The sequence below is a fragment of the Muntiacus reevesi genome, chromosome 8 (assembly GCF_963930625.1).
Source record: "Muntiacus reevesi chromosome 8, mMunRee1.1, whole genome shotgun sequence".
Classification (NCBI taxonomy): domain Eukaryota; kingdom Metazoa; phylum Chordata; class Mammalia; order Artiodactyla; family Cervidae; genus Muntiacus; species Muntiacus reevesi.
In genome coordinates, this window is record NC_089256.1 from 6,263,054 (window position 1) to 6,283,274 (window position 20,221).

General features: G+C 39.2%; 1 protein-coding gene and 1 pseudogene across 5 annotated transcripts in view; both read right to left on the minus strand.

Moving 5' to 3' along the window:
- Positions 1–10,550: 10,550 nt before the first annotated feature.
- On the minus strand, positions 10,551–10,692 carry LOC136173898 (small nucleolar RNA SNORA48; annotated as a pseudogene).
- A 3,272-nt stretch (positions 10,693–13,964) lies between these two features.
- The window catches only part of U2SURP (U2 snRNP associated SURP domain containing), a 49,782-nt gene continuing 43,525 nt past the window's right edge, over positions 13,965–20,221 (minus strand). For 4 of the 5 annotated variants that reach the window (XM_065942141.1, XM_065942139.1, XM_065942140.1 and 1 more), the window contains 2 exons: positions 19,463–19,639; positions 13,965–18,357 (listed from right to left, as the gene is read on the minus strand). In XM_065942141.1, the coding sequence (XP_065798213.1) occupies positions 18,219–18,357; positions 19,463–19,639 (316 nt within the window). In that variant the 3' untranslated portion in view covers positions 13,965–18,218. The remainder of the gene's footprint in view (positions 18,358–19,462; positions 19,640–20,221) is intronic. The other variant, XM_065942142.1, reaches the window with a different exon arrangement.

Genomic DNA, 20,221 nt, shown 5'->3' on the forward strand with positions numbered 1-20,221 from the left:
TGTCTTTATGAAAAAGGAGAGGGACTTTTGAGCCACGTTTTGCACAGGAACTCACATTTAAGAACTTCCCCAGTTGTCATCCTGCTTTCAGTCTTTTTTTTTTCCATTTATTTTTATTAGTTGGAGGCCTGGATTCAGTCTTAACAGTAGCAACACTTCCTGTGTCTGCAACATCTTCTCTGAATGAAAACCAAAAGGCAACAGGACATAGGGGATTTTGTTTCTGTTGGCCTGAGAATCCTGAACAGAACAGGGAATATTTATCATGAGATGAATTAGAATGTTGGAGGTAAAGGGCAACACGGGAATCTGGGGGACTTCATGGTAACTGAACATAAGCTGAGCTAAAGAATTGGGTAAATTCAGTCTTGGTGGATGAAAAGAATAATACAAGGACTTCCCTGGTGGTACAGTGGGTAAGAAACCAATGCAGGGGACACAGATTCTATACCTGGTCCAGGAAGGTTCCACATGCCTTGGGGCCACTAAGCCCCTGCACAACTACTGAACCTGTACTCGAGAGCCTGGGAGCCACAACTACAGAGCCCACAGGCTATAGCTACTGGAGCCTGAGCGCCTAGAGCCTACGCTCTGCAGTAAGAGAAAAGCCAACACAGTAAGAAGCCGTGCACTGCAATGAAGAATAGTGCTTGTTTACGCCACCAGAGGAAGACTGCATGCAGCTATGAAGACTCAGTGCAACCAAAAAGGAAAAGTTTTAGTCAAAATAATAACGATAATAATGGTCAAATTGGCTGTGAAAAGTTGTGAAAAGAGAAAGAGAGAGGGACCTTTGTGGTTTTCTCCTGATTACACGAGATGTGAGGACTTCTTCTGGCCCTTTGGTAATGAGGGTAGAGGCTAAAGCAGGGTTCACTTCTATCTGACCCCTGTTCTTAAAGAGACAAACCCACACCACAAGGACTGGCTCCTCCCTGGCCCAGAAGCTGGGGATGTATTATCGCTAATGGCAACCAGGGTAGGAAGCTTCAGAGGTATGGTTTACCCTTCCACCTTGCTACCTACCACACTTGATGTTCAATATTGCTTCTCTTTAGATTAATCAAACACAAGATTAGGAAGATAAGAACCTTAAAGTTCAATTTTTTATTCTAGTAGTCAAGTACAAGTGTGGCTCAGATGGTAAAGAGTCCGCCTGTAAAGCGGAAGACCCGGCTTCAATCCCTGCATTGGGAAGATCCCCTGGAGAAGGTAATGGCAACCCACTCCAGTATTCTTGCTCGGAAAATCCCATGAATGGAGAAGCCTGGCAGGCTCCAATCCATGGGGTCGCAAAGAGTCGGACATGGCTGAGTGACTTCACTTTCACTTTCAATCAGATACGAATGTGAGAGTTAGACCATAAAGAAGGCTGAGCAATGGAAAATTGATGCTTTTGAACTGTGGTACTGGAAAAGACTCTTGAGAGTACCTTGGACTGCAAGGAGATCAAATCAGTCAATCCTAAAGGAGATCAGTCCTGAATATCCATTGGAAGGACTAATGCTGAAGATGAAGCTCCAATACTTTGGCCACCTGATGCGAAGAGCTGACTCATTGAAAAAGACCCTGATGCTGGGAAAGATTGAGGGCAAGAGGAGAAAGGGGTGGCAGAGGATGAGATGGTTGGATGGCATCACTGACTCAAAGGACATGAGTTTGAGCAAACTCTGGGAGACAGGGAAGGACAGGGAAGCCTGGCATGCTGCAGTCTATGGGGTCAAAAATAGTCGGACATGACTTAGCTACTGAACAACAACAAAGTGCAGGAAGACCTTGCGGTATTTCACAACAAGTCATCTGGGAGAAGGGAAAATTTCCTCCTAACACACTCCAGGATATAGCAGAAAAATGGAAACCTGCCTAAGTGGCCCCTGGTCTGGAAAACAGGCACACACAGCATTGCTTGGCTTGATTTTTCTCATGTACCTACCAAAGATTTCTTCCTTTCTATCTCCCCTGATCCCTCTTCTATAACAACTCTACTCAGACACATACACACGTGGAAAACTCACTTGCCAAAATTGAACAAAAAATTGAAAGCAGCTGAAGCCAAAGACTTACACTTAAGTTATTACATAATTTCTCTCTTCTAAAAAATGTAAAATAGTGATTTTTTTAAAAAATTGAGTTACAGGAGATTCCTATCAGGCGTCTTTGGCCTTTTGCCTCAGATGTCAGAGAAAATTAGTGCAGCTCTAGTAATATGACTGCCACTCAGTATGGCTCCTGCCAGTGGAACTGCTTTAGACCTACACACTTTTTCAGATGACTGGACCAGTTACTTCACTCATCTATGCAGCTTGCCAAAATCACCCTCTGTTTTATAGATTCCAAAAATCTCCCAGCTGGGAGCAAGTAATTTCTTCCAATTTGAATTATTTTTTTAATAGTATGTCACAAATTCCCAGTGCTGGCAAAGATGTGGTGAAACATCCATTGCCCAACATTATACAAAGTCTAAAATGGTACATTTTTGGAAAGAAAGTTGACAACAGACATCACATGAGCTTTAAAATATTTATATTCTTTGACCCAATTATTTCATATCTGGGAAGAATCTAAAAGTTCTTTCTAAAGAATGAAAACAAAATTGTTATGCATGGTGATGTTCATCACAGCATTATTGAGAAAAAAGTGGAAATAATCCAAGTTTCTAATAATAGAGTCTTGGTAAATTACACCAAATGATTGTTTGTAGCCATTCAAGTTATTTGTTTTTTAAACACTGATGACCGGAAAGCTAGGTCCACCAAGTGCCCCCTTCCTGGAATCCAAACTTCAGGTAGAAGAACACAGAGGCTGAGCAAGGCTAGAGCTGAGATCCTTCCTTGGGGGCGGGGGGGGGCCTGGCCAGACTGCCCACCACTGTGATTCCAGCTCTCTCGCCTGCTGCCCTCCTCGGCCTCCTGAGTCCCACATCCAGCTCTCCATCTGGCCCTGTCAGCTCTCTGAGTCTACACAGCCTTCCACTGAATCCCTTTTGGCTTAATTTAGCAAGAGATGGTCTCTATGATTTGTGCCCAAAGACTCTGACTCAACACATCAATCAGATTATCAGATCCCAAAACATTTAGTTGCCCAATCAAGTTTGAAAGTGTTTTCCAAAGTCTGAGGATGAGATGGTTAGATAGTATCACCAATACTCAAATACATGAATTTGAGCAAACTCCAGGAGATAGTGGAAGACAAAGGAGCCTGGCATGCTGCAGCCTATGGGGTTGCAAAGAATCAGACACAACCTGTTGACTGAACAACAACATATACCAGCCTGAGAGCAACAGGGGTGCTATATCCTGACCTAGCTCAATTTGTCTAAGAGAGGTCAAGTGAAGTTAACCTTAAAGTGAGTGCTTAGCCTCTGTGGGGAAGAAAGGAATCACAAGATCCAAGAAAATGATAAGAGGAGAGGTTGAATTATTTATCAGAGAGCTGCTATGTGCTCAGGGCAATGCTAGACACACTCACTTACACGATATCGTTTAATCTTCACAGCCAAGAGCTTCCTAACTAGGTTACCTGTTTCTCCTCTTGCTGCTGTGAACAGTGGCCAGTGATCTTCTGAAGCTACACCACTCCCGTGCTTAAAACTGTCAAGTTCTTCTTAACCTCACCTCATGCCATGCCTTCCTTTCCTCACTGCACTGGAGCCAAGCTGACAGCTTTCCCTTCCTCACCAGATCAACACTGCTTCCTCCTCAACACAGCCATTCCTGCAGCTTCCTCAACCTGGAGCCCCTGGCGCCCTATCTTCACTTAGCCAGTGCCATCTTCTCACTCAGGTCTCAGCTCAAAATTTAGCAGCTCTGCAAAGCCCTCTTTGACTGCTGCTGTTGCTGTTTAGTCATCAAGGCATGTCTGACTCTGCAACCCCATGGACTGTAGCCCAGCAAGCTCCTCTGTTCACGGAATTTGACAGGCAAGAATACCGGAGTTGGTAGCCATTTCCTTCTCCAGGGAATCTCCCTGCCCCAGGGATGAATCCATGTCTCCTGCTTGGCAGGCAGATTCTTTACCACTGAGCCACTTTTGGCTACCTACCATGCATCTAAAAGAAGCACCCCTCACCCACTTTCTGTCTCGCCTCCCTGCTTTTTGTTTTTCAGTACCTTTTACCATTGGAAATGATCTTACTTGATTTACTCTCTGGCTCCTCCCATGAGGATATAAATTCCATAAAAAAAGACCTTATTCTAACATCACCCTACACCCCCTGTGCCCAGAACAGTGCCAAGTGCAGAGTAAATACTCAATTTGCTGATGAACCCAGTAAAGTGGATGGTGTGCTCATGCTGATAAGGAAATCGTGACCATGACCACACAGCTGGGAAGTGACTGGAAGCCACTGTTTGCTACACGACAAAGCTGAAAGAAGTCTTTGCAGTCCGGGGATTATGTTGTATGGTTTGGCCAAATCCTGCCGGGCTACAAAATACAAACAGCTGGGTTTTCAAGGAGGTACTCAAGCTTTTGTGAACTTTCTGACTATCAAGCCCTTGAGAAGCTAATCTAAATCTGTTGAGGATATTCAGGTCAGAAATTCATCTTTAGAAATCACTTTCCACCCAAAATAACCAGAGTTCTAAGGTCTTGAGGTGTCTGCCAACTAGACACATTCAGACATGAGATGATGGAAGTGATTATATCTAACACTTCGTGCCTTCGCCCCACCCAGTCTTGCTTATTGCTCTGGGCAGGGTTTGGGTCAGAGGTAAGTATCTGCACAAATTAATCAGAGAGAAATATCATTTTAGGCAAGATCAGGTATTTTAACATATTTACCTTGTTGTCTTTAATACATTCTGCAAGGAAAGAACTGAACACTTCAGAGAAAGTGAGGAGAAATAAAAGTCCTAGAAGGCAATCAGAAGAGGGAAGGCAGAAAGGCAAGTCCTCTATTTTCTCTGAAAGCACATTAGATCCTTCTCTACATTCAACAGAAAGGTCTGCTGCAAGAGGTACTCCATCTCCCACACAGATAGAAGGAGATTTGCAAGGTCTTCAAGGGCTTTTGGATTCTCAGTGGGTGCATGTAAGGACATCAAGATAAACTGACAAAAGGCTGAAATCTAGGATAAAGATGGGTGGGTAGGTATTAGTATACTTAGGCACTAAAAACAACTTGAAGGTTTTTTCCTTATAATCCAAGTTTTATAAGAATATATGAAGTACAAAGAAAGCCATACTTGTGGTGCTCTGAGTAGCTGAAAACGTTGAACTTTGTGACAGGCAATTGTGGGTGGAACTGGTGATAGAAGCAAGGTCCAATGCTGTGAAGAGCAATATTGCATAGGAACCTGGAATGTTAGGTCCATGAATCAAGGCAAATTGGAAGTGGTCAAACAGGAGATGGCAAGAGTGAACACTGACATTCTAGGAATCAGCGAACTAAGATGGACTGGAATGGGTGAATTTAACTCAAATGACCATTATATCTACTACTGTGGGCAGGAATCCCTTAGAAGAAATGGAGTAGCCATCATAGTCAACAAGAGTCCGAAATGCAGCACTTGGATGCAATCTCAAAAAAAACAGAATGACCTCTGTTCGTTTCCAAGACAAACCATTTAATATCACAGTAATCCAAGTCTATGCCCCGACCAGTAACGCTGAAGAAGCTGAAGTTGAACAGTTCTATGAAAACCTACAAGACCTTCTAGAACTAACACCCAAAAAGATGTCCTTTTCGTTATAGGGGACTGGAATGCAAAAGTAGGAAGTCAAGAAACACCTGGAGTAACAGGCAAATTTGGCCTTGGGGCATGGAATGAAGCACGGCAAAGGCTAATAGAGTTCTGTCAAGAGAATGCACTGGTCATAGCAAACACCCTCTTCCAACAACAAAAGAGAAGACTCTACACATGGACATCACCAGCTGGTCAACATCGAAATCAGATTGATTATATTCTTTGCAGCCAAATATGGAGAAGCTCTATACAGTCAGCAAAAACAAGACCGGGAGCTGACTGTGGCTCAGATCATGAATTCCTTATTGCCAAATTCAGACTGAAATTGAAGAAAGTGGAGAAAACTACTAGACCATTCAGGTATGACCTAAATCAAATCCCTTATGACTATACAGTGGAAGTGAGAAATAGATTTAAGGGACTAGATCTGATAGACAGAGTGCCTGATGAACTATGGACGGAAGTTCGTGACATTGTACAGGAGACAGTAATCAAGACCATCCCCAAGAAAAAGAAATGCAAAAAAGCAAAATGGCTCTTTGAGGAGGCCTTACAAATAGCCGTGAAAAGAAGAAAATCGAAAAGCAAAGGAGGAAAGGAAAGATATACCCATTTGAATGCAGAGTTCCAAAGAATAGCAAGGAGAGATAAGAAAGCCTTCCTCAGCGATCAATGCAAAGAAATAGAGGAAAACAATAGAATGGGAAAGACTAGAGATCTCTTCAAGAAAATTAGAGATACCAAGGGAACATTTCATGCAAAGATGGGCTCGATAAAGGACAGAAATGGTATGGACCTAACAGAAGCAGAAGATATTAAGAAGAGGTGGCAAGAATACACAGAAGAACTGTACAAAAAAGATCTTTATGACCCAGATAATCACGATGGTGTGATCACTCACACTCAGCTAGAGCCAGACATCCTGGAATGTGAAGTCAAATGGGCCTTAGGAAGCATCACTATGAACAAAGCTAGTGGAGGTGATGGAATTCCAGTTGAGCTATTTCAAATCCTGAAAGATGATGCTGTGAAAGTGCTGTACTCAATATGCCAGCAAATTTAGAAAACTCAGCAGTGGCCACAGGACTGGAAAAGGTCTGTTTTCATTCCAATCCCAAAGAAAGGCAATGCCAAAGAATGCTCAAACTACCACACAACTGCACTCATCTCACACGCTAGTAATGCTTAAAATTCTCCAAGCCAGGCTTCAGCAATATGTGAACCATGAACTTACAGATGTTCAAGTTGGTTTTAGAAAAGTCAGAGGAACCAGAGATCAAATTGCCAATATCCGCTGGATCATCGAAAAAGCAAGAGAGTTCCAGAAAAACATGTATTTCTGCTTTATTGACTATGCCAAAGCCTTTGACTGTGTGGATCACAATAAACTGTGGAAAATTCTGAAAGAGATGGGAATACCAGACCACCTGACCTGCCTTCTGAGAAATCTGTATGCAGGTCAGGAAGCAACAGTTACAACTGGACATGGAACAACAGACTGGTTCCAAATAGGAAAAAGAGTACATCAAGGTTGTATATTGTCACCCTGCTTATTTAACTTATATGCAGCATCATGAGAAACGCTGGGCTGGAGGAAGCACAAGCTGGAATCAAGATTGCCGGGAGAAATATCAATAACCTCAGATATGCAGATGACACCACCCTTATGGCAGAAAGTGAAGAACTAAAGAGCCTCTTGATGAAAGTGAAAGAGAAGAGTGAAAATGTTGGCTTAAAGCTCAGCATTCAGAAAACTAAGATCATGGCATCTGGTCCCATCACTTCATGGCAAATAGATGGGGAAACAGTGGAAACAGTGGCTGACTTTATTTTTCTGGGCTCCAAAATCACTGCAGATGGTGACTGCAGCCATGAAATTAAAACACGCTTACTCCTTGAGAGGAAAGTTATGACCAACCTAGATAGCATATTAAAAAGCAAAGGCATTACTTTGCCAACAAAGGTCTGTCTAGTCAAAGCTTTGGTTTTTCCAGTGGTCATGTATGGATGTGAGAGTTGAACTGTAAAGAAAGCTGAGCACAGAAGAATTGATGCTTTTGAACTGTGGTGTTGGAGAAGACTCTTGAGAGTCCCTTGGACTGCAAAGAGATCCAACCTGTCCAACCTAAAGAAGATCACTCCTGGGTGTTCATTGGAAGGACTGATGTTGAAACAAACTCCAATACTTTGACCACCTGATGCGAAGAGTTGAATCATTGGAAAAGACCCTGATGCTGGGAGGGATTGGGGGCAGGAGGAGAAGGGGACAACAGAGGATGAGATGGCTGGATGGCATCACCTACTTGATGGACATGGGTTTGGGTGCACTCCGGGAGTTGGTGATGGACAGGAAGACCTGGCGTGCTGCAGTTCATGGGGTTGCTGAGTCGGACATGACTGAGCAACTGAACTGAACTGAATACCTAAGAGAATCATCTTAATGCTTCACACTTGTTGTGGCTCAGTTGCTATGTCTGACTCTTTGTGACCCCCATGGAAAGCAGCACACCAGGCTTCCCTGTCCTTCCCTGTCTCCCAGAGCTTGCTCAAACTCATGTTCATTGAGTCGGTGATGCCATCCAACCATCTCATCCTCTGCCGCCTTCTTCTCCTCTTGCCCTCAATCTTTCCCAGCATCAGGGCCTTTTACAATGAGTCAGTTCTTCACATGAGGTGGCCAAAGTATTGGAGCTTCATCTTCAGCATCAGTCCATCCAATGAATATTCAGGACTGATTTCCTTTAGGATTGACTGGTTTGATCTCCTTGCAGTCCAAAGGACTCTTTTTCCAGCACCACAGTTCGAAGGCATCAATTTTTTGGCACTCAGCCTTCTTTATGGTCCAATTCTCATATCCATACATGATTACTGGAAAAACCATAGCTTTGACTATGCAGACCTTTGTCAGCAAAGGTCCTACTCTTCACAGAAGGATACTATCAGTGTACGTGCTGTGATTGTTAATCATGTTAATCATGAAGACTATTACAAGAGAAGCTGTTCTAGAAATATTCAGAAATAGATCTAGAATTCTGCAACTTGTGCATGGTATTATAAGTTCTAAAATATAGAGCAGGCAGAGTAACGCTTTATCTTAGCACCAAAACTTTCTCTCATTCTTCATACATTGTTAGTTATGGTTCTATTATGTAATAGAAAAAAGAATAAATTAGACCTCATAATCCATGCAAGTAAAGAATATTCTGAGAGGTTTCGACAAGTTCCAATCAAGAGAACAAACAGGTAAAAAGATCATTCCCAGCTTAAAAGACTTTATTTCTAACAAATGCCTAGTATTTGGGCTTCCCAGGTGGCGCTAGTGGTAAAGAACCTGCCTGCCAATGCAGGAGATATAAGAGACATGGGTTCAATACCTGGGTCAGGAAGATCCCCTGGATGAGGGCACAGCAACCCACTCTGGTATTCTTGCCTGGGAATTCCCATGAACAGAGGAGCCTGGCGGGCCACAGTCTATGGAGTCTCAGAGAATCAGACACTGAGGTTAAGTTCAGTCTGACTGAAGCCACTTAGCACGTTAGCAAGGAAGCTTCTAGGGCAATCAATTCAGAATTCAACCAGTATTTTTATATGTTGAAGCCTCTTGGGATGTACTCGAGTGGTATTTCTGCTTTGCAGCACACATATATAGTATTTGGCACAGACCAGGACAGGCTGCAGATTTTTCTGGAGGGCATACATTCTTAAAATAAGGTATCAGGAGAAGTTGAGGATAAGCACCCTATGAAATACATAAGGTATATATGTGATCTTGGAATTTAGAGTTGAAAGTCACATTAGCAAAATGTTATAGTGATTGGACACTATAAAATAAAAAACCTACTTAGAACATCTTTTGTTTTTTGACACAGCACTGCACCCTGTGAGGGAGGCCTATAATAGGTCCAGATACCTAGTTTCCCAGGAGTGAATGAAGAGTTTGACAGAGCCTATATTAAAATGTCTTGTTGTTGTTCAGTTGCTAACTCCTGTCCGACTCTTTTGCGACCTCATGGGCTGTAGCCCAACAGGCTCCTACGTCTGTGGGATTTCCCAGGCAAGAATACTGGAGTGGGTTACCACTTCCTTCTCCAGGGGATCTTCCTAACCCAGGGATCAAACCCTACACGGATTCTTTACCACTGAGCCATTAAAACCTTAGCATGACTAACAATCTGAAAAGCATCTTCCTTAATGTTCTTAACAATCTGCTCACTCTCAATAGCTATTGCAGCAATAAAGCAAAATATGCTGAAAGAAGAAAAATGATCTAATATCGCTTCATGTAATAGAACTATTCAGCTGCCAAGGTAGCCAATTGATAGTGAAGTACTTACTCTTTTCTATTTCAATGTTTTGGTGATATGGAGGACCAAATAGTGTTTTGGGGTTTTTTTGCCTGTATATTAGCTCCAACTGCCAGGCCCCATTTTAAACACTACTATTAAGCTAACCCCTCAAACAAGAAACCAGTAAACATACCATGTAAGATTAAGATCTCTGCTCATAAAAGGCAGACTCAGAATTTGAACTCAGGATGGCTCCTGAATGTACACACTGATTCAAAAAAATAGCCCTGAAATAATTTCTGTATGGTCACTATTGTATCCTCTTGTAGTCCTGTCATAGGACCTATGTTAGATCTTCACTTTCGAATCATATTCTAGACCCTAAGGCCCCAGAGGAGAGCTCTACGTTAACTTCTTGCTTACATTATCTTTGTTCAGAAGTTAGGCACAGAATGACCATGACACCTTCATAGAACATTACAAGAATACATTCCCTTAAACCCGGTTAACAGTCAACTTATGAGACAGGGGTTTCTGATATTTTCCTTTTCAAGACTAAGGAAAACAGCCCTGTATTTTATGTGCCCCAGGCATGAAATAGCTCTGGCCACCAATGCAGGCATCAAGCTAGGATGAACAAAGGACTAGACATCTGCTTTGCCCGACTGATATAAGAGCAACACCACCAATCAGGTGCCTCTTTGCCCATTGCCAGGGAGCCAAATAGTGTTTTTAATAAAAGTTTTGCTCTTCTAGACTCATGTTAGTGCAGCTGCTGAGAACTCCAAAGATCGTCACAAATGTTCTTAAGACATATTATTGTGTAGTTGTTAAGTTGTGTCTGACTCTTTGAGATCCCATGATCTGTAACCTGCCAGGCTTCCCTGTCCATGAGATTCTCCAGGCAAGAATATTAGAGTGGGTTGCCATTTCCTCCTCCAGATCATCATCCTGACACAGGGACTGAACCCACATCTCCTGCATTGGCAGCCAGGTTCTTCACCAGTGAAGCCCCTAAATCTACGAGTTTGTTTCTATTTTGCATGTGCATTCATTTGTATTGTTTTTAAATTGCACATAAGTGGTATCATACAGTATCATCCAAGTCTCCTTCACCCTTGGCTGCCCTAAATCCAGTGCACTGCTGTGGCAAAGAGGTGGTGGGAACAGAGCATTACCAGGTAGATAATGGGATCATTCACAGGAAAGCTATCAACATTTCTTCCCAGTGGATAGTAGTGATCATTGAGCATGGAGTGCAGTGTATGAGCAGGGCTCTTGAGGAGTGGGGGTAGGGACAGAGGGTGGACTAGGTGTTCTCGGGAGTTCCCAAAGCTGGGATGGAAGGGAAAGAGGATTACAGTGACCAGACTCCCCCTGTCCTGAAATAGGCAACCTGACACTGAATCCCAAATACCTGTCCATTGCTGGGATATATAGAAGACACACCCTCTCTGTGCCTCAGATTCCTCCTAGAAATAGTCTATTTGCTGCCTGATAACTGCACTTGTGTCCTCCCACACTGTTACCACCCTGAACTCTGCCAAACTCATTCACTGCACTCACAAGGCCCTTTCTCCAACATGAACCTTCTGCTGATCAGAGACTGGATTTATCAAGAAAAGATTTCCTGCATTCACTCTACTCATAAAGCCTTTCTCCACTGTGAATCTCTGAAGATACTGAAGGCCAGAACTGGCAGTGAAAGATTTCCCACATTCACTGCACTCATTTTTTCCTCCAGTGTGCACCGGAACTGAGGTGATGTATTTGATTAAAGGATGTACCATTCTGAGTAGAATTTAAAGTGTAATTTCCTTTTCAAATTCTATATAGTTTGAGCTTGCCATTCTAAAAGGAGTTTTAGGGTGCATTTCTTGTTTTGGCACATTCTGAAAATACAAACTGTAACTTGCAAGCATACACAAAATACAGGAGTCCAATTACCCTCACATTACTAACCTTTTCAGTCTTCCCTCGTCCTATTCCCTGGCCACTCCTTCTCTGAATACTACACACTGTTGCTCAGCTCTGGTAAGTTGAATAACATTTTTTTTTTTTAAACTTTGTATTTGGGCAAAGAATCCAGCGCCTCATCCTATTTTATACTATTTCCCAGGCTCTTTTCACATATATCCTATTTCAACTGTTTACATTTGGATTTTGCATTATGAGCTTCCTTTCAGAAATCTTGGTTATGGAACTCTATAATAAATGACAGTTTAAAAGTATTTTTTAAAATCTACTTAATGAAAATGTCTTTCTCAAAGGAGATTAAGAATTAAATGTCATCTGTAAGTAGTAAAGAATCTGCCTGCCAATGTAGGATATGGGTTCAATCCCTGGGTGGGGAAGATTCCCCTGAAGAAGGAAATAGCAACCCACTCCAGTATTCTCGCCTGGGAAAGTACATGGACAGAGGAGCCTGGCGGGCTACAGTTTGTGGAGCCGCAGAGTCAGAGAGGACTGAGTGACTAAGCAGAGCACAAATGCAAATCAAGGACAAGAATGTATCTTATAAAGGCACCAGCACTATAGAATTTTAGTTTTACTGTTTATTTTTAGTTAAAAGATGTTCCTGTCATTAGTTTTCAGGAACAGTAAAAGTTTAACTACCACTGCATGATGACTACACACCAGTGACTTACATGCTACTTCATCCTTACAATAAACAGGCAAGGTTACTGCCATTTTATAGATGAAAATAGATTCCAAAGGATCACACAGCTAGTAGTAGGAAAGAGCTGGTATTTAAGTATGAAGCCACAGCCCAGCTTCTTCCTCTTCCTCCAACATTATGCTATGCCACATCTCATTCAAGTCAGAAAATAAATCTTTATTCTAAAGTTTCGCACTCTGTGTTTTCTAAAGGTAGGGAAAAACTATAAAAATAAATAAAACAAAGGCTTTTTCCCCTCTCTGTGGCAAAATTAACATCTAATCTAAACAGTGAGTATACTAAATGGCAAAACTTTAGTTTCCTTTTCACCAGGCAATGAAACTAAAAAAGCATTTGAATATAGTCGTTTATATTAACAGCTTCAAAATCACACATTTTAAGATGCTTAAATTTGTTTTATGTTTTGGCCACACCGCACAGCATACAGAACTTAAGTTCCCAGACCAGGGAGTGAACCTGTGACCCCTCCAACCGAAGTGTGGATTCTTAACCAATGAACCACCAGAAGTCCCTCAAAACTCACATATGCGTTGAAAGTGTATTTTGTACCCCAAATTATGAAGTGAAATCATATCACACATAATCATGTAAAGAGAACATAGCACAAAAAATGTCTAAAAAAGTGGTAGTTGGCATATCTACTTGGTATTACTTTGTTTTCTTTTTTACAGTTTTTACTTAAAATAGAAAATGCTAATGTGCCATTTGGGAAAAAACTTTTCAAATTTTAAAAGGAAATACAGAAACTTTCAAGAAAAAGTAGGCTCGAAAAAAGAACTCACATGCTACCACATGGATAAACCTGAAGGAACATTATGCTAAGTGAAATATGCCAGTCAAAAAATGACAAGCTCTGTATGATTCAGTATCTGGAGTAGTTAAAGTCACAGAAACAGAAAGCAAAATGGTGGTTGCCAAGTGTGGGAGAAGGGAGTAAAGTTAATATATACAGAATTTTAAGTTTGTAAGATGAAAAGTTCTGAAGACAGCAACGTGAATATACAAATACTATACAAAAACGGTTAGGAATTTTTTTGTTTCTTGTGATTTTTGTTATGAGTATTTTATCACAATTTTAAAAATTTAAAGGAACCAGTGAATTATTTTTAATGTGATGATACTATGGTTTATGTCTTATGTCATTTAGAGACTAGTAAGTAGATTATCTGTAGACTGATGGGTACCAGGGAGGTTCACCCTATTATCCTACTTTAATGTATGTTTGAAAACGTCCTCAATGAAACAGAACAAACTTTTAAAAAATGGAACCAAAAAGAAAATGAAATTTCCTGATCAAAAAAATTATCTATCATGAAAATATTTTATTATGGTTTAAACATGTAAAAACGTAGAACATTTTAGCTACAACTGATAAATAAGACACATCATTTATTTCACTTGAGAGAAAGCTGCTGAAAACTAAATATGGTTTGCTGGGCTTACATTAGAAAAGCTGTATGGAGAAAATTACATGAACAGTCTAAAGTTTGCTATGAAAACAATGTACTTTATTAAAATAATTAAAAGTCAAAAACAACAAAAGGGAAATTCCACAACCTTTGTTTGCAACTATATAATCTTTATGTAGAAAAACTATAAAGTGACAGTCTGGAAAGCAGCTCCACAATAAACTGAACCCTTATATCAAGAGTAACTAAAATGACGGAATCAGCTCACCCAGAAGAAATTATCTTGCTATAGAGTAATTCAGCTGAGCTGATTTCAACTATATTATTCTCATTTCTGAAAAGTTGTCTTTCCTGATATTTCAATATCACCAAAGATACAACGTACAAGAGCCTGCTGAAGTCAAAAGAATAAAACACATACTCCAAGCACAATTACATATAAAAATGAACGAGGGCTTTTTATCTACAGATCTACAAAACTGTATAAATAACCAATTACACATATAATCCATGTACACTGAAGCTTCATGAGGTGGTACTGATAAACACTTGAGGCACAGAAGTTTCAGCACTAGAACATGGCTCACTCTGATCAGCAGCGCATTCCCACCTTTTAGTCCAGCATCACAACACTTCCCCTGGGATTTGCATTTGTGTCTTATCTAAGTCCTGGGAAGCTGATAGCAAATGAAGAAAAATGCCAAAAGGAAAATGAATGAAAAATCATCTAAAATCTATTCTAAAACATGCCTGTGAAACATGAACAAACCAAGCATTTCGTGAGTTTTTAGTCATGTTCCTTTAAACTTATATTAGTGTCTTCATTAGTACCTGCACTGAATTTTCTGTAGGTTTTCCATTAAGATACAATAAAAGAGGAAAACAAGGAAAAAAGCTCTTATTTTCTTAGAAAAAAAAGTGGTGCTATTTATTTTAAAAAACAACTTTCTCTGCTAAAGAAATCACACTATTGTGATCATAAAAATGGGTTAAGTCACTTTGACAATACAGATTTATTTTTAATAATCAAACTATTACCATGGCCATATAATTTTTCAGAACTTATGAATACAATGGAGACAAATAGGCACAGAATATTTCTAAACCTATATCAGACCATGATTATAATTGTTAAAATATATTCAAGTACTCAAGAATATTAAAGTTTGGGGGAAAAATGCAAAAGTCATAAGCATTTCCTCCCTCTTAGATTCTTTAATTGGGATGAAAGTCTCAGGATAAGCCCATAGGAATGATCTGCAATAAAGAAAAATTAGGTCAGTGTACAGTAATTTCTGCACACTTTAGCAGAAATGGCAAGAACACTTTGAGCCAAATGGAAGCATTCCTTTGGGTCAGGGCTTTTTGTTTTAGTTCTTTAGTCTCTAACTTCTCAACATGTCACCGTTCAGAAGTGCCTATACACCTACTAACAGCAGTAAGAAAACACAAAATCAAAGAAAAGATTCACAGACATGATTCTTTTCAACCTTAGGCCTCTCTTTGATAAGAAATAAATGACCATTTTTTTTACTTTCTCTCACCTGTTAAAGAGAGAGATTAAATGGTATTAACCTAGTAAGGAATCCCTGTGTATGCTGGAAGGGAAGAGTTTAAGCCACGCCCTTTATAAAGAGTCGGTAACAGAGGATTTCCTCCTACATGTAGCTGTTGGGGAGGATAGATATGTCATAGAACTGGAACAGGCTATTTCCTATAACTGGACAGCCATGCCTACAAACATTTTCGTGAACCTGCAGAAATTTTGCTATCTAAGTGTTCTTTAGACAAAAAACAATGAATACTATGCTCTTATAAAAATATGGTAGAATATCTCCCACCCACCATTCACCAATCTCTGATCATTAAGCTTTCACTGAACCCATAGAGAACTAAACACACTTACTCTGGATATTTTCTCATTAAGTAAAGCTGGAAATTATCTAACAATAGCACTTGCAATTCCAAGAAAAAAAAAAAAAATCCAGTACAATCTAATAGGAACACTAGCAAGCTTCACAGAATACATATTCTATCAAGCCTACAGAATCCCCATCCATCACCCAAAAGGCAGTCAGTCTTACCCACTGCATAAAATAAATGATGTTTGTTACACATCTAGATGCAGATTAAAAGAATTGCTAAATTCTACTGCAGTAGAAAAAAATACTACAAATAAGCACTCAAAATTGACCTAACAATGTCTACTCACTCCTGCTTCTCCAGGCTACTTTTTTGAGAGAGAGAAAAATAAGCATACTTGCATGTTGACTGGCAAAATCACTTCCTGACTAATCATTTCTAAGCCTATACTAGAGACCAATGAATGATGGAATGCCCACAATCACCAGCAACTCAACCTTATCGCTATTTCTGCAAAGGTAATTATATAAAATCCCATTCTCCCAGGCAGTGAACAAGGGAGAAAAACACATTCTTTAAAAATGGCTCTATTTGTAGGTTTTTAGAAACCAGCACCAAATGTTCATGTTTAATTATTCTAAGCAACATTTAGTAAACTAAATCCCTACCAATATGGACAAACAAAAGAGTGAATGATAAGGAAATAACTTTCAAGCAATAGTGCCTGTTGCTAACCACCACTAAGAAAAAGCATCTGGCACATCTCTACAGCTTTTGTAGGTTTGCCCAGTTTGGAAATAACATGCCTCACTGCTCAGATAATATTCCTACTCCTCGAATCATGAGTATAGGTTTTTAATTTTGTGACTAGGCAAGACAAAGTACAACAACTTGAAAAGATACTTTTAAAAAACAAGCTTAAAAAAAAAGCTAACTCAGAACAATCTGTTATTAGAACCGCTACTCTATTAAGAAGGTAAAAAACCATCAAATCACCGTAAAACGTGTCTAAATGAAAAACTGAAAGCAAGGTTCACAAACAGTAGCGTCAGTTCAAGTCTACATGACCCTTTATTACATTATAGTAATATTATGTTCAACATTACATAAATTTTGTTATGTCTTCCTCACACTGCAATTTATCCTTACTGTACAACAGATTTCAACTCTGAAAATGGTTTAAATCAACTTTTTGCATCTTTAATTTACAAACCATTGGGTGTTACGTTTCATAAAAAATTGTATCATTTTAAAATTCCACTTAAAAGCTAAACTTAAATCCTTTAAAAACAAAAAAACCAATGAAGGTGCTTTAAACAGAACTTTGTTACAACTATTCTGATACCAGTGTTTGAAAGAGAGCCTAAAAAAAAAAAAAAAAAAAAAAAAAGAGCCTACAGAGGGCTATAAAAGGGCAACCTTCATAAAAAAAATTCTATGGCCAATTACTGTTAAATTCTTTTAAATAAATTTTTCTAATGAAAGAAAATTAAATCAAAAGATGGAAATTTAATTTTTTCCTGAAAATAAGCAGTTGCTCAGGACATGGGTTAAGTGTATTGAAATCATACTGCTTCTTTGAAAAAAAAAGAGAGATTTTAGCCAGGCATACCATTAACAGAAGACCACGCATATCTGCCTAGTCTTTTGATCTCTGGGTACTAGTATTACCCAAGGGAACATTACCCAAGAAATTGGTTGGCAAGCCCACCAAATATGAGTCTTGGGTCCCTAAATTTTGAAAATCATCTCAGTAAACACAAAACTTTAGCTACTTGAACAGTGAAGCTTGTAAAGTGCATTAGGTGTAAGAAACACAACAGAAGTGCTAAACTCACTTAGCAGGATTTTAAGGGACTTGATGTCATCAATAGGGCAAAAAAACAACATTAAAGTTTTCTGTTCAGATTTTATTTGAAATCTAATTCAAATTGTCAAAGCTACAAAAGGGGGGAAGACATCTGTATTATTTTTTCTAAGTCACAACATCCTAAAACAAAATACTACTACTGCCAGCAGATCCATTATACACATTTCTGATGAAATTCATTAGCACAATAAAAATTTCATCTTGAGAAACAGCCACAACAAAAGTAATTTATACAATATAAAACAACGACAGGTCTACAGATGCAGTTACTTATGAGTTTACACATGCATTCACAAACAAATAAAAACCCCAGGAATGCTCTTTCATTAGATTTTTTGTTTTTCGTTTTTTTAAAAAAACAGACCGTCCAGGCACAAAACAAAATCGCATTTCCAATAAGTGACAGCATCTTAAAAATTTATGTCAGTGTTTGTTTTTCTTTGACTTTTTATGAGACCTGTGTGGAGATCGGGACTGGGATCTGGATTTCTTCCCTGATTTTTTAGGGGATCTAGACCGTGATCGCCTAGATCTTTTAGGTGTCCTTGAACCAGATGGAGATCTGAGGAAACAAACAAAAACAATTTAACCAAAGTACTCACATGATCAAAACAAACTATCCTTAAATTATCTAAAATGATCTTTAACAGGGCACAATGAAAGTCACTGAAATAAAAAAGGCTGTAAACTTTCCAAATTTATACTGTGCCTATTATATGCACACACTCACACACACACAAATTTTGTACTTCCTATGCATCACACCAGTGATCATCAGTAGCATGCATGCCAAGACAGACTCTGGAGCCCTACCACTGCTCTACTGAATCAAACTCTCGAAATCTGCATTTTAACAAGCCAAAGTTCAAAATGGCATCCAATATCATTCACAAAACTTTTGAACGCAGTGGCTTTGCAGCCTATCTTCTTGAGAGGAAAAGCACCAACTACTGCAAATTCAAGGGAATCTTTTAAAACAGCACTCTGTAAGTGCTATGCATTAAAATTACCATAACAAATAATTATATAATTTTCATGACTGTATATATACAATATATGCACAAGTATCATTCAGAAAAAAGAGTTATCTGTTATAGAAAAATTTCACTAAAAAATGGTTACAGCAAAAACATTTTAAGGGTAAAAAGCAGTTTCAGCTCTCAGGAAAACTCTGTAAAACACCCAGATAAACAAAACACTTCTGAACCACCTTTCTGGAACTTGGAGGAGAAAGGTATAGAACACACTAAATTAAACGCTGAAGAAACACAGTCTATGGTATTTATGTCCACGAGTCTACCTGAGAACTTGCTAGTAAGATTACTGCTGGGTGGGGAGGAACATGTATTTTTCTTTCAGCCTTGACAAAAACCAAAGAATATTCTATAGAAACTAAAGAACAGAAAGGAAAGAAAAGCAGCTATTCTTACTCCATAGAAAACTGATGTTTAAAATTCCTGGCTAGTCTTTACGTGTTGGAAGCTTTCTTATGCTTTAGTCATGAGGAGACTGGGGTGGGGAGATGGGAAGGAAGAATCTAAAATGAAAAGTATATCTGTTTGGTTTTCTAAAATCCTTTCAAAAATGGCTGTCAAACAAATTATTTTCAAAAGCTAGTGACAAGGAAACTGGCATTTTAAATATTACAAAAAATGACTTGCGTTTACCTTTTGGCCTTTTTGCTAACATCTCTAGGAGAATCTTTGTGAGATGACCTGGACCGTGAGCTCTCTTTATGAGATCTTTCTGAACGCTCTGATCGCTCCGATTTTGGTGATGGGGATTTCACTCGTCTACCACTGCTACTGCGAGATGGGCTAGGGGATGTACTGTGTCGCCTTTTCCTATGGAACAAAGCCCCCAAAACATCCCATAAGTGAGCAAAAGGATCAGGTATATCATTTTCCTTCTACTAAATTAGCTTCTAATTCCTATCAGTTTACACTATCTTTATTTTCACTAACCTTATTAATGTTATTTTCCAACAACATTCAAGCCTTTTACACTAAGAACAAAAAAGTCTTAAAGATAGACTGGATCGACACAAAAACTGAATTGAACTAAACTGGATTTTTCTCTGCTCTAAGAGATTATTGGAGCAATGGACAAAATTCCATCAAGGTCTCTGATTAGATAATAGTGTTTTTTAAATGTTAATTTCTTGCTCTTGAAAATTTTTTCTTTTTGTTCGATCTGGAAAATTTTACTGTGGTTAAGTATGAAAATGGGGCATCATGTAAGCAAGTTATTCTTAAATGATTGAGGGTGAGGGGAGAAAGGAAGAGGAAGAAGAAAATAAAGCAAAAGGAGAAATACTTTAACACTGGGGGAATGACGGTGAAAGCTATCTGGAAATTCTTTATAGCATTCTTGTAACTTTTCTGTAACTCTGAAATTATATCAAGATAATAATAAATGACAAAAAA